At 36.2% G+C, this 24,188-nt stretch overlaps 1 protein-coding gene across 2 annotated transcripts in view; it reads left to right on the top strand.

Annotated features, from left to right (window-relative positions):
• Positions 1-24,188, top strand: part of mdfic (MyoD family inhibitor domain containing) — a 50,826-nt gene that overhangs the window by 5,375 nt on the left and 21,263 nt on the right. The window contains exons 4-5 of one of the 2 annotated variants that reach the window (XM_051108459.1): positions 7,608-7,901; positions 13,655-15,735. In XM_051108459.1, coding sequence (XP_050964416.1) covers positions 7,608-7,901; positions 13,655-13,905 — 545 coding nt within the window. In that variant the 3' untranslated portion in view covers positions 13,906-15,735. Of the gene's footprint in view, positions 1-7,607; positions 7,902-13,654; positions 15,736-24,188 lie in introns of those variants that run through there. The other variant, XR_007827658.1, reaches the window with a different exon arrangement.

Genomic DNA, 24,188 nt, shown 5'->3' with positions numbered 1-24,188 from the left:
ATATTTCATATGGAAAAATTCTCAGCCTTTCAATTAGCATCCTCGCAAGTGCCGAAGCCCTTTCGGAGCTCTACAGATTTATGTGTGTAAAATTTATTTAAATTACTTCAGATAAGAGGTGATCTACACATCTGTGAGCTATAGGTTTAACACGCCATTAGCATTTCTGATTGTTCTCGTTGACCATCAGCTCGGTGTTATTTCATTCGCAAGGTGGGCATTATGGGACATGCTGCTGGGGTTTGAACTATGCAAAGAATAATAGATTGGAAAGTGGCGTCTGTCTGTTAATAAGATGTAGATTTGAGGCCCACGCTTTGATTAACGGCACGCCGATGCATCTTGGAGAGCGCGAACGCAACCTGAACACAACGCTGCCTTTTCCAGCCAGAAAAGCACTTGAAATGAGAGTTGAGCGGGAGGGATTACTGGCCCTCTAACAGGGTTTTGGCTTCAACATTAAGGTTAAACCCCTTTTCTATTACAGTGATCTCTCGTGATGTGCTCCCCTCCTGCCCTGCATGTTTGCAGGTTCACCGCACCTCTGCTAGGTCATTCCGTCAGGCCTCTGATCACTCGGGGGTGACCGGGGAGCCACCGACTGACTCCATTCAGACAGCGTTCCCACTACTGCTAAAATCGATATGGCCATCTCCCGTTAAAAAGCCTCTCAGAAATGCACCCCTGTCCTTTAGCCTGATTCCCGGGCTTAAGGTCTTGATTGGCACCCCGAAGACGGAGTCCAGTGACCCACAGCTGTCACATTAGTGCAGTTAATGCTGAGATTGAAACGGAGCAAATAAAGGAACCTTGTCCATAGATAGATATATATTTTTAATAAACTCTCCTGGCTGGCTTTGGTTGCCCCAGGAGTGCCTCTGTAAGGATCGCTTGGTGCCTGGCCTCGTCCTGTACAGCCTCCAAGAGATGCATGCATCTGGATCTTTATGCAAGTACTTTTTTTTTTTTTTTTTTTTTGGGGTGGAATCTTTGAGTCACCGATGTAACTGAAACTGAAAATACACCCCCAGCCTCCTCACATCTGTGTTGCTGGAGTTTTTTTGTTTGCAGTCGTCGGGAGGGAGGGTGGAGCACTCTTCAATGTATGAAGTCTGGCAGCTCCCTCAGGCTCGGTCTGAGTCACGTCATAATTGATCTTTCGAGAAAATGTGGTAGCTGTGTAAAACGGCTAAATCTGTGCAAGATGTGCGTTTTATAACCGCGTTTGTGAAGAAATTCTGCATTTATGGCATTCTTCCATTCTACCGTGATGGAAACGGATAGAAGGGAAGGACTTTGGAAGGATATGGATTGCGTGATTGTTATTTAGGTTTTCGAAACCAGGTGAAAGTAGGAAAACTGTGGTTTTGGCCTACTTTAGAAATAACAACCAGCTCTTGTAGTGCAATCAGAAGAGCATGGCGATAGCAACATCAGCATCATGGGTTCAGTTCGATTGCATGAACTGATAGAAATGTACCCTGCTGAATACAGTCTTGGATAAAATCTTCATTCTGCATTTTCATTCTAGAATTGTGTCCGTTTGTTCAGTTAAAGCCCTCTTAAAAAATAGCTCAGATTTTGATGTGTATGGTGAAATGCATCAAAGATGCATCCAATCCAAAACCAGCTTAATGCAGGACTTCCATAAGATCAGTCCATTAGTATTTGAAAATGTAGTTTCAAATATATCCCCGTTTCTGACAGGTTGAGCCTGTTCCACACGATCGTATGGTTTTCTGGAGGGTTTTAATGATTTTGATGGCTAGCATGCCACATAGTGCAAATGCAGATTTGAAATAGAAGTATAAATGATGAAAAGCTCAAGCCTTCGCAATCTCTCTCCTTGTCTTTGGAGTTGCCGGCTGCCTTATAAAATGTAATTAAGTAGAACAAGGTCCGAAGGGGTTATTTTTTTCCACTCAATCAGCAGCCAAATTACTAAATTTGAAATTAGTAAATCCCAGACGCCTGGCTCGGCTTGTCATTGTTACGGAGAGATGGAGTGAAAGAACAGGCGAGCGAGAGCGGGACAGACAGTGAATGACTGTGAAAAAGGGTGGCCCTGGAATATTAAACGCCTTCTCAGGTGTCACATCTCTACAGCAGGTTTCATTCGAACAGCCAAATTTAAATGATTGTCAGAAAGAATTAAAAGTGTGCTGTAGCACAAAAAAGCTGAGTAATAGTGACTACCTATTCATCTTCTGCTAGAAATGAGTATAAAATAAGATGTGAGCTACGGTGTCTCTCAGAAATTAGATATTGTAGGGTGCCAGCAAACCGGAGGAGGTGCCGTAATAGAGTTAAAGTAGTTCTGGCATGTGACATTTGGGGCGGCTTCAAAGAACAGGGCAATTACTGTGATCAAGACACATAGTAGTCTCAAATAAATGTATTAAAGACACAAATTGGACAAAAGCTTAAATAACTCAACTAAAAAATACCCATAGCTGTTGTGCTGGGTGAGTTCTGGGTGAAACAGGCACCTTACACTTTATTTGGTAGGTTTAGAAACACCTTGTGTACAAAATGCATCGAGCTTGGGCAGTAGGTCACCTAAGTGAAAATTTAAATTCTTTTACTTCTCTTGTCGGGAAGTAAGACCTTGCCACAGAGTCGGAAGGTCAAGCCGTAAACGATTTTTAATATGCAGAAGGTTTTTTTTTTTATTTCTTTCGCAGCCCTTTTTAATAATATTCATTCTGCTTTCCTTCCCTCCAACCAAATTCCCATGGTTTTGTTTCTATAAATACGGGGACATCATTTCAACTGAGAGAGTATATTGCTTTGGATTGAAAGGTGTAAGCTTGCCATAGGTGTTTGTTAGGAGAAATGCCACCCCAGGCTGTTTTGGGTGATGGTGGGAAGTCTCCTGGTAGGTCAGTGCACATTTACAAATTAGCATTTCAATCAGAGACGGGCCCATGGAGCATTAAACAGTTATTTGTGTTGCATTCATATTATATACACAGAGCTAAACAAATTCCAAAACAGACATCCTAGGCTGAAGGATTATTTTTCAATCTTTTTTATTAGAATTTTTCAAAGATTGTGTTTTTTTTTTTTTTTTTTTTTTTTTTTGGCTTGATATTTGAGAATTGGTCTTTTCATATAAATTAAAGTTTAAATTCAAAATATTCTGTATTTATGTTTTATATAAAATAAATCATTATTTCTAATGAATTACCATTTTAAAGTTTTAGTTTTTAACATTTTAAAAATATCGATATTTCTTTCATTTTGAAAATTTATTTCTAAAAAACAGAGCTTTAGGTTCAATATTGGCTGTCTGCTGATTATCAACATTTACATGACATTAAAACGGTAAGAATCACATATTATTCTTGTTATAAGTTATACCTTCAGCCTACAAAAGATCAAGCCATTTAAACTGAAATGTCCACTAACTTGACCATTTCAACTTCAGATGTTTTTCACCCTCATCTCATTGTCGACCGGTACTTTGTGTTTTTTCACCGGCCAACTCTTTTGTACAGGTAATGATTGTTAGCCATTAGCAGATGATGATAAGAAATGGATGGGGGCTGTTTAGCTGGATGACATGAGTTGACAAGTGAATTAATGTATGTTCCGTTTGATGGGCGTCCTAATGGGGCACAGCAAACAGCTCCACTCTTAGGATGAAATATTAAAAGGCCTCGAGCCGCAAAAATACAGGGACCTACTTTTTTTTTTTTTTTTTTTTTTTTCCTCCTTCCTTCCTGTCTCTCTCTCTCTCTCTCTTTACCTTTCAGTCTCCATAGAGAGCAGCGCAAATGAGAGAACATCCTGCCCCGTCTCACCTCCTTTCCGACATCCCTCCTGCTTGACCGAATTTTCACCGTCTTGTTTATGCCGCTCCACGCCAATGACGTTCATACATATTCGTTCTTGGGAGGTCCGCCATGCTCTGCTTCCACGTCTTTGGGGTACAATTTCGAATTCTTCCAGCGGAGCTATTTTCTGTGACACCAAGGCAAAGGGGTGTTTATCCACAGTTTTACATAGAGAGCGACGCCACGGTGGCGCGGCGTCTCTCCTGGGCGTCCCGGCTCGCCGTCCCCACGTGGGGCGTGCGCCAAACGCGCGGTGACAAATGGCAATTATATTTGTGTGTTCTTCATGAATCCATCAAACACTGGCCTTTTAAAAATGCTCCCAGGATATTTGAGGCTGTCAGATCCAGGGGACCAAATTGGGATGCTGCTTAGACAGTCAAGAAGCACTCACCCCCTGTTTGCCTGTGATGTGTTTGACAGAGTGTGTAGAGGAATACCATGTATTATTCAACTACAAATGTACACTCTCAACAGTTGTTGATATGTTGGAAGCAGAGCGGTTAGAAGACCAATTTAGACTGTTTTCTTTTCCCCCCTTCTCCCTTCCGCACCATAACATGGTGTTTTAATGCGACCTGTCAGCTTGTGTACAATCACCGTTTGCAATACAACGCTTGTTTTTTACGCTTAGTGCGGGTATTCAATTTTTATCACCTATCATACCTTGGGTTGAAAGCAACATTTATATTTTATCGAGGGGGAACTTTTCTTTTGGGTTGCATTGGCTTTTGGGCTTTGCCGGGCCCATGCGATCCTATCAGTGTGCACCAGATGCCCACAGCATTCTCTGTTCTGTTGTTCTGGCAACGTATTGCAAGATGCATGTGCAACGTATTCCTTGACTGGGCCGCTTTTGAGGCTGTCTGGCGAAGAAGAAGGTATATAGTGTTGTGGTTCAAATACTGCAAGAGAGAATCCATAAACCATCACTGTTGTGCCCTAGGGTAGGACACTTAACACCAGGCCGCTCCGGGTGGACTGTCCTGATGGACAAATATCAGGTTGATAAATTATTGCTTTTTAATAACTGCTGTTGTTTCTATATGTTTTCAAAACTCTATATTTTTCTTGTAAGTAAGATAGCTACCAAGCATGCAGTGACAATGGAGAGCTTCTGTATTGAGGGTTTTGAGACCTTACAGGCTGTTGATGTGCGGAAAAAAAAAAAGTAAAATGTGCCTGATTTTTAAGTAGCAAGTCAGTAATCGATTTTTAAGTTTAAATACTTAAAAAACTTACAGTAAATTTTATTGTATGCAGAGCCCTCTTGGAGCAGTTTAATATTACCTTGTTGTTGTTGTTTTTTTTTTTTTTTTTTTTTTTTTTTTTAACAGCTGTTGTAATTTTCGTGGTAAGAAGATTATTTATTCAAACTGAGCTGCAAAAACAACTTGTTTTGAACTTACACGTCATTGAACCAACATTTTATATTTTCAGGTTTCATTTTAATTTTAGTTGGTTTTAGTCCATTTTTTTTTTTTTTTTTTGGTTTTGTTTTTTTTTTTTTTTTTTTTTTTTTTTTTTTTTTTTATATATTATTTATATTTCTATTTAGATTCATTTTTTTTAAAGTTTAGTAACAAAAAGCAACTTACTAGGCGGCTAACTGAAATGTAACTTATTTTAAATTTGAATAAATTTAAATATTATAAATATTTTTTTAAAACCTTGTTATAAAGTTTTTATTTTTAAAGATCCAGAAATATTGAATCAAATATTTATATTGCATTTTTATTAGCTTTATTTCAGTTAATAAAAACATCTTGAAATAATTTTAAAATGATTTAAAGCACCCTTCTAGCCCTGAGTTTTTGTGACCACTACCCCACACTTTGTATACTAATTTAAAAAAATATGCTCAAATAAATTAGATGATTATTAAACAAATAAAGCATCTTGGTAGCCAATAGAGTATGCTGTTGACTCCCTACATGTGTTTGACAGTGGGTTTGCTCCTGTTTGCTAGCTGTAGTGTACATGCAGATGGACAGCTGGCTGATGAGGCCGCCATGGCCTGTTTTTAATTGTGTTATTTTACATTCCCCTCAGCGTCTTCCCAGGGTGATATGTTGTTATAAAGAGGTGGGCTGGATTTCTTCTCTTGTTAACAATAATAGCACAGTAAGTGTGGACCTCCCACCAAAAGAAGAAAGTAATTAAGAGAAAAAACTCATTTCACATGCTCTCTGAGAAATTCAGGTGTTGCTGCCTTAAAACACACACGACAAAATGTGAAGAATATTGCATGAAAGCCAGAATAAAGTAACAAATGCAGGAAAATGATGAATAATTCAAAGGAGCCCAATATACATGATGTGTGTATCCTGAAGGAGAGTACATAAGACTCCCAGCAGAGCTGAATGCATACTAGTGTCACTTACAGTACTCACTTTGCCATGACTACTGTTGCATCAGATAAAGCCTCTCGGTTCAGGCTGCGACCTTGTCATGTGTGTCACATGTACGAAGACTGAAGATGGTTTTATGGATGAGTGTATTCAGGTTAGGAAGCACACAGTGTTAGGAGTGAGAATTGAGAACTAGTTTTTATTTAAAACCAGTTCTATTTAAAAAAAAAAAAAAAAAAAAATCACATACACCACCAGTCAAAAGTTTTTAAACCGTAAGATTATGTTTTTTAAAGAAGACTTATCTGCTCACCAAGCCTGCATTTATTTGATTCAAAGTACAGCAAAAACAGTAAAATTTTGAAATATTCTTTACTTTTTAAAATAACTCTTTTCTATTTGAATATATTTTAAATCGTAATTAATTCCTGTGATTTCAAAGTTCAGAAGAACAGCATTTATATAAAATGGAAATCTTTTTCACTAATAGAAATGTCATCATCATCATCACTTTTGATAAATTTAAAGCACCCCAAAAAAGTACTGACTCCAAGGCTACAGATAAATGCTGATCTTTGGATCTTTCTATTCATCTAAGAATCCTGACAAAATGTACTCAACTGATTTTAAATATTGATAATAATAATAAGAAATGTTTCTTGAACAGCAAATCAGCATATTAGAATGATTTCTGAATGATCGTGACACTGAAGACTGGAGTAATGATGCTGAAAATTTGGCTGTGATCACTGGAATAAATTACATTTTAAAATATATTCAAATAGAAAACCTTTTTTTTTAAATAGTAAATTTTTTTAATTTTTTAAATTTTACTTTTTTGCTGTACTTGGGATCAAATAAATGAAGGCTGGGTGAGCAGAAGAGATTTCTTAAAAAAAAAAACAATATCTTTTGAAAAACTTTATATAAATAAAATTAAACAAATCAATCAAATGCTGTTGTGTGAATATGTAATATGTATTTTTGAATATATGAATCTGTGTTTTCTATTTTCCCCTTTGAAATGACTAAAAATATATTGATAATTAGCTTATTAATGAACTGGAATTGTTAAGTGGAACTGGAATAGGAGCCAGAGTCCTTCAGTTTTTATAGGGCATGATGGAACATATGAATCCCTTATGTATGTTTGTGTAAGCTTTGTGATTTACATTTTAGTGATTATTTGCTAAATGCATATTTTTTGGTTTGTTTTTTTTTACTTGAAATTTACTAAAGTATATTTGTCATTTATGTTTGACCATTAAGTGCGTTCTTTTCCTGTTTTAAATTTCATATTAAAGTAAATGCTATAAATGGCCAGTAATTCAGCCAGAACACCATATTACCAATCCAGCTGTGAAGTTTGTCTGGTCCAAACCAATGATTACAAAAAATTCTGTCTTTCTCTCTGTAGCTCAACCTCAGCCTCTGCCCCAGCCAGCAACATCCCTGCAGCATGGCATCGACGGAGAGGCTGCCAGACAGCAGAACGGCCTGCACACGGTGCTAAGTAACGGCCATGGCACGCCCCATGGGGTCACGCAACCACCCTCCACCAGCCCCACCTCCGAGTCCAGGAAGCACCCATCGCCCGTCTCGCACCGCGTGCAGAGAAAACTTCGCTCTAGTCTGTCGGTCAACAGCGACAGCAGCAGAAGGAGCAAAATCAGCTCGACAGGTTCCCATAAACCCGGCTCGACTCCAGAGGGTATGTGACATCACGCGCAAACGTGATCCTCGCACTCAAACTCGTATGTGCTTGCAGATTTCCTCTCCTGGTCTTCCCCTCCCTTCGTCTAACCGCAACTAATATGTGACTTTTCTGTTCTGTTTCCCATAAACGCACTGCTTTATTTCATCTTTCATAACTCCAACCAGATTGATCTCTTTATTTTTTGTGGTGTTGTATTGTCTCGCAAATGGGAAGGAAAAACAGAAGGCCGAGCTGAAAAAAGCAGCTTGCACATTGTCAGGTGTGATGGTAAGGAGAGGCCAGTAATGAAGGAGATCGCTGGTGCATTAGTAATGGTCACCAAGGTGTGACCTTTTAACAAGACTGTGGAGAGCGGGGGTCTGCCATGTGTCAACCCCACCTCAGCAGGGGCGATCGCTACCCTCTCTCACAGTGTCCTCTCATTAAGACCGGCTCTCTGCCTTGCTCCTGTGTACCAGCGCTGCTTTCCTGGCTCATGTATTGCGGTTTCTTTACTGCGTGATGTTCAATCATGCTTGTCTGATACCATAACCCATTTAAATCAAGCAAAGTCTTGCACCTGCTGAGCACTTCAGATTCTCTGTAAAGCAGTTTGTATGTTTCATAGGTTTCATTTGACGTGACCTGGCATTCAGCTGAATTAGAAGCAGTAATTTAGGAATCATCATTCTCATCGGCTCGGGATTCCAGTAGTGACAGTACTTGGCCCAAAATGCGTTTAAAAAAAATACTATGAAATAGCTTGACGAGTGTGACTTTCTCATGCTCAAATTTGGAAACAAGAAGTTGGACTAAAATAACTTTTTTTCTATTTGAATACATTTTAAAATGTAATTTATTTGTGTAATTTCAAAGCTGAATTTTTAGCATCATTACTCCAGTCGTTTGATCTTTCAGAAATCATTCTAATATTCTGATTTGCTACTCAAAAAAAGCATTTATTATTATTATGAAAAAAGCTGAGTAGAATTTTTTTTTTTTTTTTTTTCAGGTTTCTTTGATGAATAGAAAGTTCAGAAGAACTGCATTTATCTGAAATGGTAATCTTTTGTAACATTATCAAATGTCTTTATCAACAATTTTTTGATCAATTTAATCCATCCTTGCTAAATAAAAGTAACAATTTCTATAATTTCTTTTCTTATGTTGATTCCAAGCTTTTAAATGATGTAGTGTATAATGTTACAAAAGCTTTTTATTTCAGATAAATGCTGATCTTTGGATCTTTCTATTCATCAAAGAGTCCTAAAAATGTACTTAACTGTTTTAAATATTATTAATAATAACAATAAGAAAAAATATTTCTCGAACAGCAAATCAGCATATTAGAATGATTTCTGAAGGATCATGTGACACTGAAGACTAGAGTAATGATGCTGAAAATGTAGCTTTGATCACAGGAATAAATTACATTTTAAAATATATTCAGATAGAAAACAGTTATTTTAAATTGTGAAACTTTTTCAAAATTTTTGCTGAATAATTACAGGCTTGGTGAGCAGAAGAGACTAAATAAAAAAATTTAAAAAAACATAAAAAAAAGCTGGTAGTATAGCCTTTGGTTCATAGCCACTAACCATAATTATATGCTCTATGCATAGTATGTTGTTGTTGTTTGCTGTTGCTACAGTAGTTGGTTTTAGTAAGAGAAGACATTCTTGTGCTATATTTATAGGACAGTACATTATCTAAATGTATAAAAATAATTTGAATTTGAATAATACAGTGTTGCGTGTAACTTGAGTCATATAATTTTTATTAATTAGGATTTATTTGCACAAAAGTAAACACTTGATCCTGTGTGTGAACAGGCAGGAAAGTATCTGAACATTTCCCAAGACCGGAAAGTTTTAAAACGGATATATCACTCATGTTTCACGAGTAGAAGCCTAGTGCGAGGTGCGTGTAACAAACGCTATCATCTCCCCACGGATTCAACAGAAATGTGTATCTTAAAAGGCGTCATAGTTTTCACATCTTAATTGGAGGGGGGGTGGGTGAACAGTTCAATAAGTCTGTCTCATTACAACTCACGTGCGTGCGTGCGTTATTTGTAGAACTGTGTTTTGAATCAATATGTTCTCTCTCAAGTAGTAATTTCCCCCTGGAAAACAGCAAGCTGTTGTGTTTTAATGTTTACACGGATTACCATAATCTGTTTGCCTGTGAAATTAGCCTCTAAACAGCCTGGGAAGCTGAAGAATAAAGCTTTACAAGATCTCTGCTCAGGGGATTGCGATTTCTCGTGTTCTTGGCTGCCGTCGCCGGCTGCGATAACAGCAACCCCAGCAGAAAATCAACTAATTGAGAGATCTTTTGTTCCGTTGCGGGTGGGTTAGGACCTTGAGTGATGGCGTGTTTGTGATTGTGTTGTGTTGTAAGCACACAGTCGTCTAAAATCCCTCTGACAAATTCAATTAAGGCTGCGGGATGTACGCAGAAAGCTAGCGCGGTCATTAGCGGCGCATCGTAATGCCATGTTTTTCCCATCTTTGCTGCTTCCCCAGCGTATCCGGATCGCTCTTTCAAAAAGTTGACTGCGCTCACTTCTGTATTGACTGCAAATTAACTGCTTTTTTATTTTATTTTATCCCCCTCTCATTTGGTCTCTAAAGCCGCCATGTACGACCCATGCGCCAGTCAGTCTCTTCATTTGAACGTTCCCGCACCGCTCTCCAGTCTGCGACTCTTCCAGCTTGTTTTATGTCACTCTGCCTTTCTTTTTGATGTTAGCCTTTGGAGTTTTCCAGATGTCTTGAACTATTTCCTCCGAGGCGCTGGGGCTGTTTTTGGCCTGGTGGAATCTGGGCATCCTCCGCTCGGGCTGACATTAAACATGAACCCTCTCATTGGGCCGGTGTCGGTTTTGCAGCTGAGATAAGGCAGCCCGTCTCCTGTGTACATTACACAGACTCTCATTCCTTAAGATTCACACTAATCGGTGCTGATAAATTATACATCCAAGGGAATTCATTATGTACTGTAGCTTTTAAATCCGTTTCTAGAAAGAAATTGTTAGTTAAAAAAAGAACAAGAAAAATAGAGCGAAAGAATCGATGTGGACACGTGTAATTTTTCATACTTGTTTAATAGGATGGCACAGAGTTATTATAGTTAACTAAAACCAAAACAATAAAAATGTTTTCATTACTTGAGATGAATTAAAATTTAAATAAAACTAATAGTCTAACTTAATTTATTAAAATAACTAAAATTAATAAAAATTGTAGACATTAAAAAATAAAAATGACAAAATCACGACAAAATTGCTAAAACTTTAACTTAAAATTAAAACAAAAAATATAAAAACTAACTCAAAATATTAATAAAAACTGGAATAGTAGCTCATACTAAAATAACACTGGGATGGTGCAAATCGAATCTACTGAAATAACTAAAAATGAAATAAATTTAAAAACTATAGACAAAAAATAACTGACAAAAGCACAACAAAATTACTAAAACTTTAACTTAAAATATACACAAAAAAACAAATTTGAATAAAAATTAGAGTAGTATCTCATACTAAAATAACACTGGGATGGTGCTAATCAAATTATTTACTAAAATAGCTAAAACTAAAAATGAAATAAATTAAATTAAAAACTATAGGCATAAAAAAACAAAATGACCAAAGCATGACAAAATTGCTAAAACTTTAACTTAAAAAAAACAAAAATTATAACTTATTTAAAATATTCTTTAAAAATATTGGATGGTGCAAATCGAATCACTATTGAATAGTTGCTAAACAAATAATACGCATGCCATTTTTGTTTAATATGTATCGTATACAAGTACTACACAGTAAACAGTTGACGTAGCCGTCATATAAGTCGACACGGACAAAATCTAAAAGTACGCTTGTTTGACCTTTCAGAAAGCTGGTGTTTTAAGCCTTTGGTGGGTCTGCATGCAAACTTGTTTCATGTTCAAACACTGTCCAGGCTGCACAGCACCACCGCTGGTCAGCTCCACCGCCTACAAAAAAATCACTTTGATCAAACAAACATGAACATCCAGTGGTCTTCAGGCCCCGTCCTTGCTCTCTCTCGCTCTCTCCCCCCTCCTCACCAGAGCCCAATCAAACCCAGCGATCGCTCTGACAGCTCACCACGGACTGATGAAAGCCATGCAAATTCAGGTTTTTAGACTGATAACGATACACACCACATCGCTGTGATTTCTCCAATGCACCGCGGTTTGGGTTCTACAGTTGATTAGAGGTCCGAGCGGCACGTCCGGGCTGGTAGGGGATCGCTGTTATTCTCTACGGCACTGTTTATGCGGAAACGCAATGTGTGCGTCTCGCTGCTTATTGAAGCTGTAATCCTAGTGCTCCTTTCACATTGCCGTTTTGCTTTATGTAATGTACGTTAACTTTGTGTGTCCTGTCAATATTACCACACTGCAGTGTGATTTGTAAATTAAATATGAGTATTTATCATTTTGTCAGCACTCTACTAAGAGATGTAAGGATTTAGCTCTTGATAAGTCAGTTATCTACACTGAAAAAAATGTAGAAACAATTTTCAAACACTCTCTTAAAAATAAATGCTCTACAGAGGTGTTTATTGGTAATGCCATAGAAGAACCATTTTTGGTTCCTCAGTGAAACTTCTTAAAAGAACCACTTTGAAGAACATTTTAAAAAATCTAAAGAACCTTTTTCCCACCATAAAGAACCTTTTGACCCATTTGAAAGGTTCCGTAGATGTTCAAGGTTCTTCATGAAACCATTGATGCCGAAAAAGAACTTTTATTTTTAAGAGTGCAGGAAATGCTAGTAAATTACACAGTTAATTACACAGCAATAGCAGGTATCATTAATTTATACATGAAAACAGTAAAAAGGCTGAAAGACTTTTTTTTTTTTTTTTTTTAAATAAAACATACCACAGTAGTCAATTTACAGCTGATTTTTGTATATATATCTATTTATTTATTTATGATACAAACAGATACTTTTAATTTTGTAATGCAAATATTTATTTATTTAATTTTTTAGGATCACATCAGATGGACACATAGTAATTTAAAAATTAAAATATATATTCTCAAGAAGGCTATTTAGCTTTTTGGTTACTCTAAGTAAATGCATTTCTTTTTTTTTTTTTCTTTTTTTTATTTTAGTATTTTCTACTAAATTTCCCAACAGATGATCGGCCAGCGCCCCTGCAAAACTGTGTATCCATGTCATCTTAAACAACAGTAATTTGGCATCGGATGTGGCGGCCCTGCGAGAGGAAGGTTAAATGTTAATCAGAGATGAGAGAAACGGCAGCATTAACGCACCAATTTGCTGGCGAAAATGTTGGACGCTGTTAATCAGCTTTACGTGACCAACCCTGTGCTTTTGCATGATAATAACCCCATTATTCACAAAGCTACTAATCAACCCAAAAGTGGAATTTGTTCCTTTTGAATTTCTCTGATTCCTCTTTTGCTCTCACCGCTGCTGAACCGCCGTCTTCACCTCCTACACACACACACACACACGACACATATACTGTAGAAAGCTTTTTTGTAAGCCAAAACCTAAATAAAATTTTGTTTTTAAATAAATTTTAAGACTAATTTTGGTAATTTGATCTTAAAGGTGAAGTGCGTCGTTTTTGCACAACTGACAAAATGGTAAAAATCATCACACGGAATGTAAAAAATGACACTGCTTTAAATGCTTCAAAAAATAATTGTTTATTCAATGTTTTTGTTTTGTTCTGCCCACTGCGATGCTCTGAGAGCAGACTGCTGTGTCCACTGCATCCTGGCCTGCCTGTTTTGTGAATTTCTCACACTGTGCAATATGGTGGTGGCTCAGGCGTCGTGCGGCACCTGCACTTCAGAAGCCTGTTGCTGCTGCTGCTGCGCAGACGACCTGGGAGACGACTGCAACTGCCCCTGTGACATGGACTGTGGCATTATGGATGCGTGCTGTGAGTCCTCGGACTGCCTGGAGATCTGCATGGAGTGCTGTGGAATCTGTTTCCCAACATAAAAGCCCTGATACATGCAGGCCACAGCCAGGACAGATGCTGAGCGAGAGAGACTGTGTGTGTCTGTGAGTGTGTGTGTGAGTGAGAGCTACGGAGTGTGTTCTTTTCACAGGTGTGAAAAATCTGTTCCTGAGCTTAAGATTGACCATAAAGGTCATACGAAAGGACTAAAATACATTACATACTTCACATATCCTTGTAGACTAAAAAAGTGCATAAAGACATATAGATATTCAGTGCTTTATATTCAATGCTTTACTGTATCAGAGCTTGTTCTATTTACTGTTTTTACATCTCTTCTCAGAGGTTTTTAACATATTTCCTTTGTTTTTGTTTTTAAAGACACTTCACACTTTATCATTTTAAAAACTTGCAGATGTTGAAATTAAAACGGTAGACGTCACACAACTTGAGGTCGCTCTGCACATCACTGTAATTTGAGTGGAAACACGGCGCTTTCACACTGTCAGAGGTCAAGCCTTTGTGGGTGTTAAGTGGGATTCTTATTTTGAACTGTTTCTGAAAAACAGAGAGGGCTGTTTAAATGATAGCCAATTTTGGAAGTCTTTATTTAAACTGCGTCTACTGTAGCTCGTTTAATTAAATGTCCCTAAGTTCTTGAAATGACATTAGTAGTTAGCTTGCTGACGCTTTAAAGACACAAATGAACTGGACACACCGAAATCCACTTTAGGCAAGATTTTTTTTTAGTAACTACTTGACTTTTTGTTTTTCTTTAATAAGCCTCTGCTCAAGATACACTTTCAAAGCACCTTTTTTGCTTTAGTACTTAAGTGAATACTGAATACACTATTGCAAAGTGTTATTTTCCTTTACTGTTAAATCATACATGTAGTTCAGATTGCATTGCCTGAGGCCTTCTTGTGAATTGTACAAAGCTGGCATTTGTCGGCATTATGTAAGCTAATGTTAGCATCGTAACGTTAACACAGTTGGTTTTTTGTTCATAGTGCGTAATGCCTTCGGTACGCCGTGCGTTTGTGATTCGTCTGACTCATCTCGTCAAAACTGCTTACGACAGACTTGCCAAACTGAGCTTCAGAACACAGTGTGACTGAACTGACCTGAAACATTCAACTGAACCCAGTTCAAAACAAACAACTTTACCTCTACAGACTTTACCTCTCCAGATTCAGACTAGTTCTTGAGTATCTTTTGACTAGATTTCATTTTCAACCAAACTGACGTAGACTGGCTCTTTGACACTGAAAAGTATAGCTGACTTAAGATACTATAATAGTTTGGTGTTACTGGAAAGGCTTTTCAAATGAATGAAATGCATTTTAATAGTAAGAAAACTAAACTCATGTCATATTCTTGAGATTTTAATTTCAAAATAAATTATATATATATATATATATATATTGCAGAGAGCTTGAAAAATGCACATAAGTATATACATTGATGTAAAATCTCCCTTTCTCAGAGCAAAACAACTATTTAATTAAAAAACCATTAAGATAAAAATGAAAATAGGCAATTATTTAAATTTAATTGCAACACAAATGTCTTCTAATGCTCATTTGTAGCTAATTGGTATTTCAGACGACCAGACAAAAGTGTTAGTCTATTGCTTGTCTAACCCCCACATATAAAAATTCAGGTGCCATACTTTTTTTTTTTTTTTTTTCCTTGTTAAAAAGAATGTGAATAGAGCTTAGCCTTTTGTATCTGTATTCATACTGTATTAGCCCATTTTGATGTTTCCTCTTTGTCCTCGATTCCCTTTTAAAATGTTTTCAGTATGTACCAAGCGTTGTTTTGTTAATGGACCATCAACAATTTTCTAAAAATAAAAATGTTAAACTGGACACTAAGATGTCTGCTTGTGGTGCAGAATTGTGTGATTATTCGCTGAAAAACGGCTACACGCTTTTTTTCAGGAAGCCGCCCGTGGTCTGAATGTTTATCAGGTGCATGTCATGCATCAGTGCAGCTGGGCTGTTTCCCATCGCATTCAGGCATGCGGTAATTGACTCACCTGTGCAAGGTTCAGAGATGGATATAATGTATATCGTTAGCATCGTAGTCAGCGTATCAAATTGTAATGTCTCCAGAGAGATTTTAAAGGTTTGTGATAGATTCAGGATGGTACGTCACGCTGAATTAAAGGTTAGAGGAGTTGTACAGTCTATTAAATTGGCTGAGGTGTTTTGAAGCTGGTTGATGACAGTTTGAGAAGACATGATTTTGCCTCTTTGACAATTAACAGAATTGTTTCCTTTTTTGTCTATTACGTACTGTAATATACGTAACATCCTTTGCAATGCGTATATTTTATTTGTAAATATTTTTTGGTTAATTTTAAAGCTTTAATGAGAATGCATTACAGTTGAATGCATTTTTTTTTCAACATTATTTTCTGGGGTGAACTAGTCCTTTAATGTAAAAAATGTTGAGTATTTTCCGTTTTCTACCATTTGTTATATATATATATATATATATATATATATATATATATATATATATATATATATATATTATACAGTAGTGTATCTATTCAACATTGTATTATATTGCCTATTAGCCACCTTGGCTTCTAATGACTAAAATCTACCTTTTAATAAAACTCATTTACTAAAAAAATAGGGATTGTGCCGCTTCATCAGGAACATGGCCTCCCGCATTGCATAAGTCAGGAGAAACCAGAGCCTTTCCCACTGGCTGGTGGTCTTCCCTGACCTTTGACAAACCTTTGTGCCTGTTAACCTCTCAATTAACCTCGACACAACCCCACCTGTGCTGCCTTATGTTCCCACCGACAACCTGCTGCCACCCCCCTCACTTTCTTCTGTCATTTTCTGCCCAGATACCGCCTGCCAGAAAATTACCATCTTATTTCACTAATGGCATTGCTGAAAATATTGGAAGTCGTCTCTAATCACATGGGAGAGTTTTTTTTTTTTTTTTTTTTTTTTTTGTTCTTTTTTTCTCCATATTCTTCCACTTTTTTCATATTCAGAAAGAGGGGGAGTTGAGAAGTCCAGGTAAGTGTGCAGTGACCTTTTCACAAAGTCACCCACCTCTTCTCCTTTTAATCAAACCCCCTCTGTTCCTCTCTGTGCCACTGCTTGTAATGTCACAATTAAGGTGGCTCCATTGTTTCTGTTTTCAGCCTGAAGAGACATAGCGTTCCTTGGTACCAGGGTCATTTCTCTTACAATATTAAATAAGTCATTAGAGACCCGTGACCACCACCCCCACCCCGTATGGCGGAAATGACTATCTGCTGTTGCCCGACACCTTTTGTAGTGCTCTAAAATTGCATATTCAGAGTTGTGGTTGCACCGTTCTTGCATCATAAGGGGACACGCAAATATGCAGTTTGATTTGTGCAAGTGATATTGAATGATAAAGAACTTGGAGATGATGACTACCAGCATATAACCCAACATTATGGCTGCTTTAGATCCACTGTAGATCCAAAGCAATCCCTCATTCTTCTGAAATATGTACAAGTACATGGATTTGTGGCCTTCAAAGGTTATATTTTCTGTACAGTTAAATTGTTAACATTCAGAGGTGCTTTGTGAATTAGATTTTTTTTTTTTTGTTATATAATAGGCTAACTTTAATGGTGTGCTGACAATCATTTACCTAATTTAGTGTTCTTAATCAAAGCCAGCTTTTTAAAAATTTCTTGTAAAACTCTCATTATACTGTATTATAACCAAATCTCAGATCCAATCTTTTTGTCAACTTGTTTTCTTTAAAATTCGAAAATGTTTTGTATTTCTTTTCTTTTTTTTTTTTTTTTTTTTTTTTTTTTGAGCAACTGATTAAAAAATAAAAAAGGTAACTGCAACTTTTATCTCACAATTCTGACTTTTCTTCCTGCAATTGTGTTTGTGTCTTGCAAATCTGACATTTCCACAGAATTGTGAGATATAAACTTGGAGTTCTTTTTTATTTCTCAGTATTGTTTATGTCTCACAATTTAGTTTAAGGGTTATAGCTTGCAATTCTGATTTTTCTCAGAATTTTGAGCTATAAACTCGCAACTGCAAGTTACAGATTCTCTGAGGGGGAAAAAAGACTGATGTTTTTTCAGAATTGTAAGTTTATATCAGATTTTTTTTTTTTCTGTCAATTGTGAGTTTATATCACACAATTCTGAGAAATTGCAATTTTATATTTTGTAATTGCATATTTCTATCAATTGCATATATCAATTTATATCACTCAATTCTGACGATATATCTTGAAATTCTGAAAAAAAACTCAGAATTGCGAGATGTAAACTTCCAATTGCAAGAAAAACGTCAGATTTGCGTGATAAACTTTTTTTCTCAGAATTGTTTGTACCTCGCAATTCAGACTTTGTTTTTTTTTTTTTTTTTTTTTTTAAATCACAATTTCGAGTTCATAACATGCAGTTATAACTGTTTTTCTCAGAAGTGCGAGCTATAAAAACTCTGGGAATAAAGAAGGATTAAAGAGACACTTTGCAAGTTTATATCATGCAATTCTGGGAAAAAAGACTCACAATTTAAATCTCACAATTTTGACTTCATAATTCGCAATTGTGAGATGTAAACTTGCAGTTGCGAGAATAAAAGTCAGAATTGTGAGAAGTCGCAATTACCTTTCATTTATTTATTTATTTATTTATTTTATTATTCATAGGCCTGGTTGATCTGAGCTTATGCACCTTTGAGCTTGATCTGAGGTTATGTTTTTGAGTGGGGAAAAAAATGATCAATGATCAACGAGACCTACAACCGAACTGAATTTCCAAAAAGAAGTACAAAACCTGTTGAAAGAAAGCAAGTTGATAAAAGAAATGAATATTTGGGTAAGAACAATGAGAAACTGGACACAAGTGTAACAAGGTAGGGGGAAAAAATTCCCAAAACTAAAAAAAAAAAAAAAGATCTTTTTTTTTTTTTTTTGGAAGTTGTTATACCTTGTATGAGCAAAGTCGTTAAGTTATAGTCCACTATAATAACATTAACATTATATTTGGGAAAACCAAAATCCTCTCCAGAACCCAACATGAGGTATATACCAACATCATTTGCAATGCATAATGCATAATGCATAATTTTTTGTTCCGAAATATTTCTTAGATAATGTCTAATAAGTGTTATCCAATCTATTTGAGTAAAATTATTATAAAATAACTCATCAGTTCATTTCAAAAATGTTTCCTTGTGAACCAAACCCATTCCTTTTCTTGAAGTCAAGTGCTTTTGTTCGTCGCCATATGCATAATGTACCATCCTGCCCTTTTTAAACATCAGAGTCAATGAGGGGTTTGAGTGGACAGTCTTTCAGATATTAGAGTTTGAAAGGGAGATCTGTCAGTCAGGTAAGCGACGGCAAGACGTGGAGGACATGGAAGGGGGAAAAATAGAGTTCAAGAAATGTCACTCTCAATTAATCTCCTCAGGTCTTGTCCCCATTAAAACCCTCACACATGGGGGATGCTTTACAATGCAAATGGCCTCATTACCTAGCCAGCCTAATTGACTGTGACAAGGGCCGGGGATGTTTTGCATTCAATATTTGTGTTTTCTTGTATTTCTAGTTATTTGCTCACAGGCAAAAAATGATAGCGTGACAAACTTTTGTATAGCACAAGATGTTTTATGTGAATTCTTTTGTGCGTTATTTTTGGGAATTAGGAAAAATAGCTTCTGTTTCTAACCTGTGACAATCACCTCACGACAAACAGCTTGTCATACTGTGCATTTATCTTCCTTTTTAGAATTTTGTTCCTAAAAATTGAATTAAGTGTAAAATAGACACGGCGAATGAAATGTAAATGATTCTCAGGTTTGTATTTTGTATTTCAGCTCTGCCTCATTGTACTCACACCTTAAATATTTAAAGACCCCCTCCATAAAACCTTTGCTGCTTTACAAGGGCACCGCATGCTGTTTAATCTCTCTTTACCTGCAGGCGAAGCAACAGCAATGTAACGACAGCAAGCGGTAGTTAGCGAGATCAGGAAAACAAGCCCACAGCCACAGACGGGGCACGGAGCGGTTCAAAGTTTCTACGGTTCGCCTTTTTGAAGTCGAGCGCTGACAACACCGGCTTTGGGTTTTAAAATGAAAGAGACACATTGAGACGTATTTTGAACATATGTCTTAACTTTTCATATGCACTTTCCCAGCTGCTTATCAAGAGTTGGCTGTGAAGGCTTGTCTAGTCTATTAGCAGGACATTAAAGTTCTGCACCTTCAACTTTTTTTTTTTTTTTTTTTTTTTTTTTTTTTCTGCGCCCCCTAAATGCATTCAACCATGGGAGAGACAAATTGAATTGGACATGTGGTTCGGAAATGCCTGTTTATTTGCTTGTTCGCAGTCCTTGAGCTATAAATTGGTTGTCACCTTTGCTACTTGTCATTCTTTGATATGGATGTGTTGTGCGTACCAAAGCAGGGCGGTTGATTATTTGCTCTTAACATCACTTAAATGAAAGGCCTCAATAGCCTGTAGTCATTCTCAATGATTGGCAGTTTTGTTTGCCGTAACGCTTTGAGCTTGTGTATCGCAATCCACACACTAGATTTGACAGTAATTATGTAAAGAGAGAGAGGAAAAAAAACATGATATCAGTTTTCTTCTGCCCTTTAAATACGCATCTGAACGTGCAGCACATTTTGCTATTTATGGTTTTGTCAATCAGCAGTGGAATGCATGGTTTATAAAAGATAAACACTTTAATCATTTTGTTTTTTCAGTCTGATATCTTGTGGTGAAGTCAGTGGCTTGTCAAATCTGGCTAGCATATTTACTCAAATCAGTGTGAAGATCTGATGCTGTCTTTGCACCGACATCAAAACATTATGATAGGGTGTGCAAGTATGAATATCACAGAACCCATATTTTACCCTCAAATCAGCTGAGAAATTAAGTAATGTATATTTGGTTTAAAGGAAATGAAGCCTATTTTAGGATCATTATTATGATTTCTGTCAGTATGATTTTTGCTATCTGACATTTATTTTCGTGACAACTTCCTCCAAGGTTGTAATTTCTGTAATAGATATCTATTTTATATACATTGCATTACATATACATATACGTCACACAAGGTTACTCAATTTTAGTTTATCATATGCAGTTATCTATGCCCACGTCCTAGGCCATATTTCCAAAAATGTTATACATATTAAATATATTTTCCAAAATATGTCTGTCTGTACACATTGCCAAAAAGTTTGAGATCAGTAAGACTTTTGTTGCTTTTTAGAGAACTGTTTCTGCTCATCAAGTCTGGATTTACTTGATCAAAAATACAGTCACTGTAATATTGTAAAATATTATTATAATGTACTTTAAAATAGAATTTATTCATGTGATGCAAAGCTGAATTTTCATCATCATTACTACATTACAAAGTCTTTGTATCAATTTTAAAGTGTTAGTTTCTTAAAAAAAAATAAATAAAAAATACTGATCCCAAAATTTTGAACAGAAGTGTATATTGTTACAAAAGATTTTCTATTTTGAATAAATGCTGTTCATTTTAACTTTTTATTCATCAAAGAATCCTAAAAAAAGAATCACGGGTTCCAAATAATAGAAAGCATCACAACTGGATCCAACATTGATAATAAATCAGCATATTAGAATAATTTCTAATGGATCATGTGACACTCAAAATTGGAATAATTTCAGATGAAAATTCAGCTTTTCATCACAGGTACAAATTATATTTTAAAGTATGTTAAAATAGAAAAATATTATTTTAAATTGCAATAAACTTTCACAATTTTACTGTGTTTTTTCATTTTTTTGTTAATAGATAAATGCACCCTTGATGAGCATCAGAAACTTACTTAAAAAAAGAAAACATTAAAAAAATCTTACTGATCCCAAATGATAGATAGATCATAATGATCAGCTCAACGGTACACAAACAAAAAAAATCTACCACCCAAAGCACCAAAAATTATCTTTTTTTTTTTTTTTTTTTCTTTCTTTCCTTGGTTGCACCAGAGATCATCAGTCAGAACAACGTTAGAAAAGATTAAATCAGTTTTCCTCTGTAATTACACCATTGCAGATGCTCTTGATTTGTTTGTCAAGCTCCTCAGACAATAGCTACACCTGTTTATGTCTCTGTTTTACTTGTTTATTCACCATACAGAGGCAACCTGTCAGGCTGACAGGTACGATTTGTTGCATTGCCACAGTGGCGTAGTGTTTGTTCCTGCATCTGATGGGGTTGCATCGCTGGGCGACGCAAGGGAATACAGGGATAACTTCACAGGTGTGTGAAACGCGCACCTGCAGCCTGCTCTCGCTGGGATAACCACTTGTGTCCTGACACCACCCTCGTAAAAGCTGCACGTCCTGTGGTCTTTCATGGAGATTCGCCACCCCAACTTCTTGGACTTGTTCATTCATTCATCTCCTTCCACATTCCACTGCGCTTCTGCATTGCTAAATATGATATATTCCTGCATTATTACGTTATTTCAGGTCAAACGCATGTGGATGCGGTAAATTGCAACATAAAAGGTTTAATGTCTGATTCTGCTGCGTTCTGAGCAAGGGGTTAAGGAAGGACCCTGGAAGAATACGTGCCTCGTGGAAGACTGGAGCGATTGTGGCTTCTCTTTCTCATCTCAGTCCCTTCTTCTAAGAATCAAAAGTGACTAACAAAGAGAAATACTCTCTCACTGCCTGAGGAATATTCATGATCTGGCTTCCAGGTTAAAAATGTATATGCAAATTTACTACATTAGAGCATGCACAGGTTGTTAATAAATTAGCACGTGGCAGAAATAATTCCGCTTAGCGGGATGAATCTCTGTGCAAGCTGTCAGCTGTCGCATTGTTCTGGATAGAATGTGACGCTGAGACGGCAACACAGCCAGTGAACTGTGATGTTTTAGTGTACCGGCTCCTAAATCTCAGGGCACTGGCAAAAATCGTGTCTTTTGTGTGTGTGTTGGCGTGAAAGGGATCGTGTTGGTGTGCGTGCATTCGCGAGTGTTTTAAAGCTCAGGATTTATGAAGTAGGACAGACAAAGCCAGTATAATATTACCTCTCTTTGGAATGAAATGATGCATAATTTATTCCGCCTCAAAAGGAAATATCCGCCTTTTTCTCATCTCTTAAATTACGGATATGAATTCGCTAGCGCCGTGTCTGGACTGTCTTCTGTGAATTTACAGTCGCCATTTCCTGAAAATGATGCGATATACCTGATCACTATTATTATTTTCGCAACTACTGAGGAAGTCAATGAGCAGTTATACATCTACCCAGAGGGAAGTTTTATTATTCAGAGGTTGCTTTGTCATAGGATTTTAGTTATGTTTTAATATCAACTTTGTCTTAGATATTTCTCCTGAGGTTGCTTTTAAAGCAATATAATTATGTAATTATTAACCTATGGTAGGAATTAAAAGCTCAAGTGTTATTGCTTACAGATTGCTGTTTTATACACTGCCGTTCAAAAGTTTGGGATCAGTAGGAATTTTAATGTTTTTAAAGAAGTATTTTCTGCTCACCAATGTTATGTTTATTTGATTAAAATTATTAATATATGATTAATTATTATGAAAAATACTGCAATTTAAAATATTGTTTTTCTATTTTAATATACTTTAAAACAGAATTTATTCCTGTGATATAAAGCTGAATTTTCAGTGTCATTACTCCAGTCTTCAGTGTCACATGATCCTTTAGAAATGATTATAGTATGCAGATTAATTATCAATGTTGGAAGCAGTTGTGCTGCTTAATAATTTTAAATAATTGGAACCTGTGATAATTTTTTGAAAGATTCTTTGAATAAAACTTTAAAAAGAACAGTATTTATTTTAAATGGAAACCTTTTGTAACAATATACAATACAAAGTTCAAAGTTTGGGGTCAGTAATTTTTTTTCTTTCTTTCCGTGTTTGAAAGAAATTAATACTTTTGTTCAGCAAGGATGTGTTAAATTGATAAAAGGGCATAGTAAAGACTTACATTGTTAGAAAAGATTTCTGTTTTGAATAAACGTTCATCAGAGGATCCTGAAAAAGCATCATGGTTCCAATAAATAAATAAATATATAAATATATAAATAAATAAATACATACATACATACATACATAAATAGTCAGCACAACTGTTTCCAACATTGATAATAAATCAGCATATTAGAATTATTTCTAAAGGATTGTGTGACACCGAAGTAATGGCTGAGGAAAGTTCTGTTTTGCATCACAGAAATTAATTATATTTTAAATTATATTAAAATAGAAAACCGTTATTTTAAATTGCAATAATATTTCATAATATTACTGTTTT

The sequence above is a fragment of the Labeo rohita genome, chromosome 4 (genome assembly GCF_022985175.1).
Source record: "Labeo rohita strain BAU-BD-2019 chromosome 4, IGBB_LRoh.1.0, whole genome shotgun sequence".
NCBI classification, from domain to species: Eukaryota; Metazoa; Chordata; class Actinopteri; order Cypriniformes; family Cyprinidae; genus Labeo; species Labeo rohita.
This window is presented reverse-complemented; position numbering and strand designations above follow the sequence as displayed.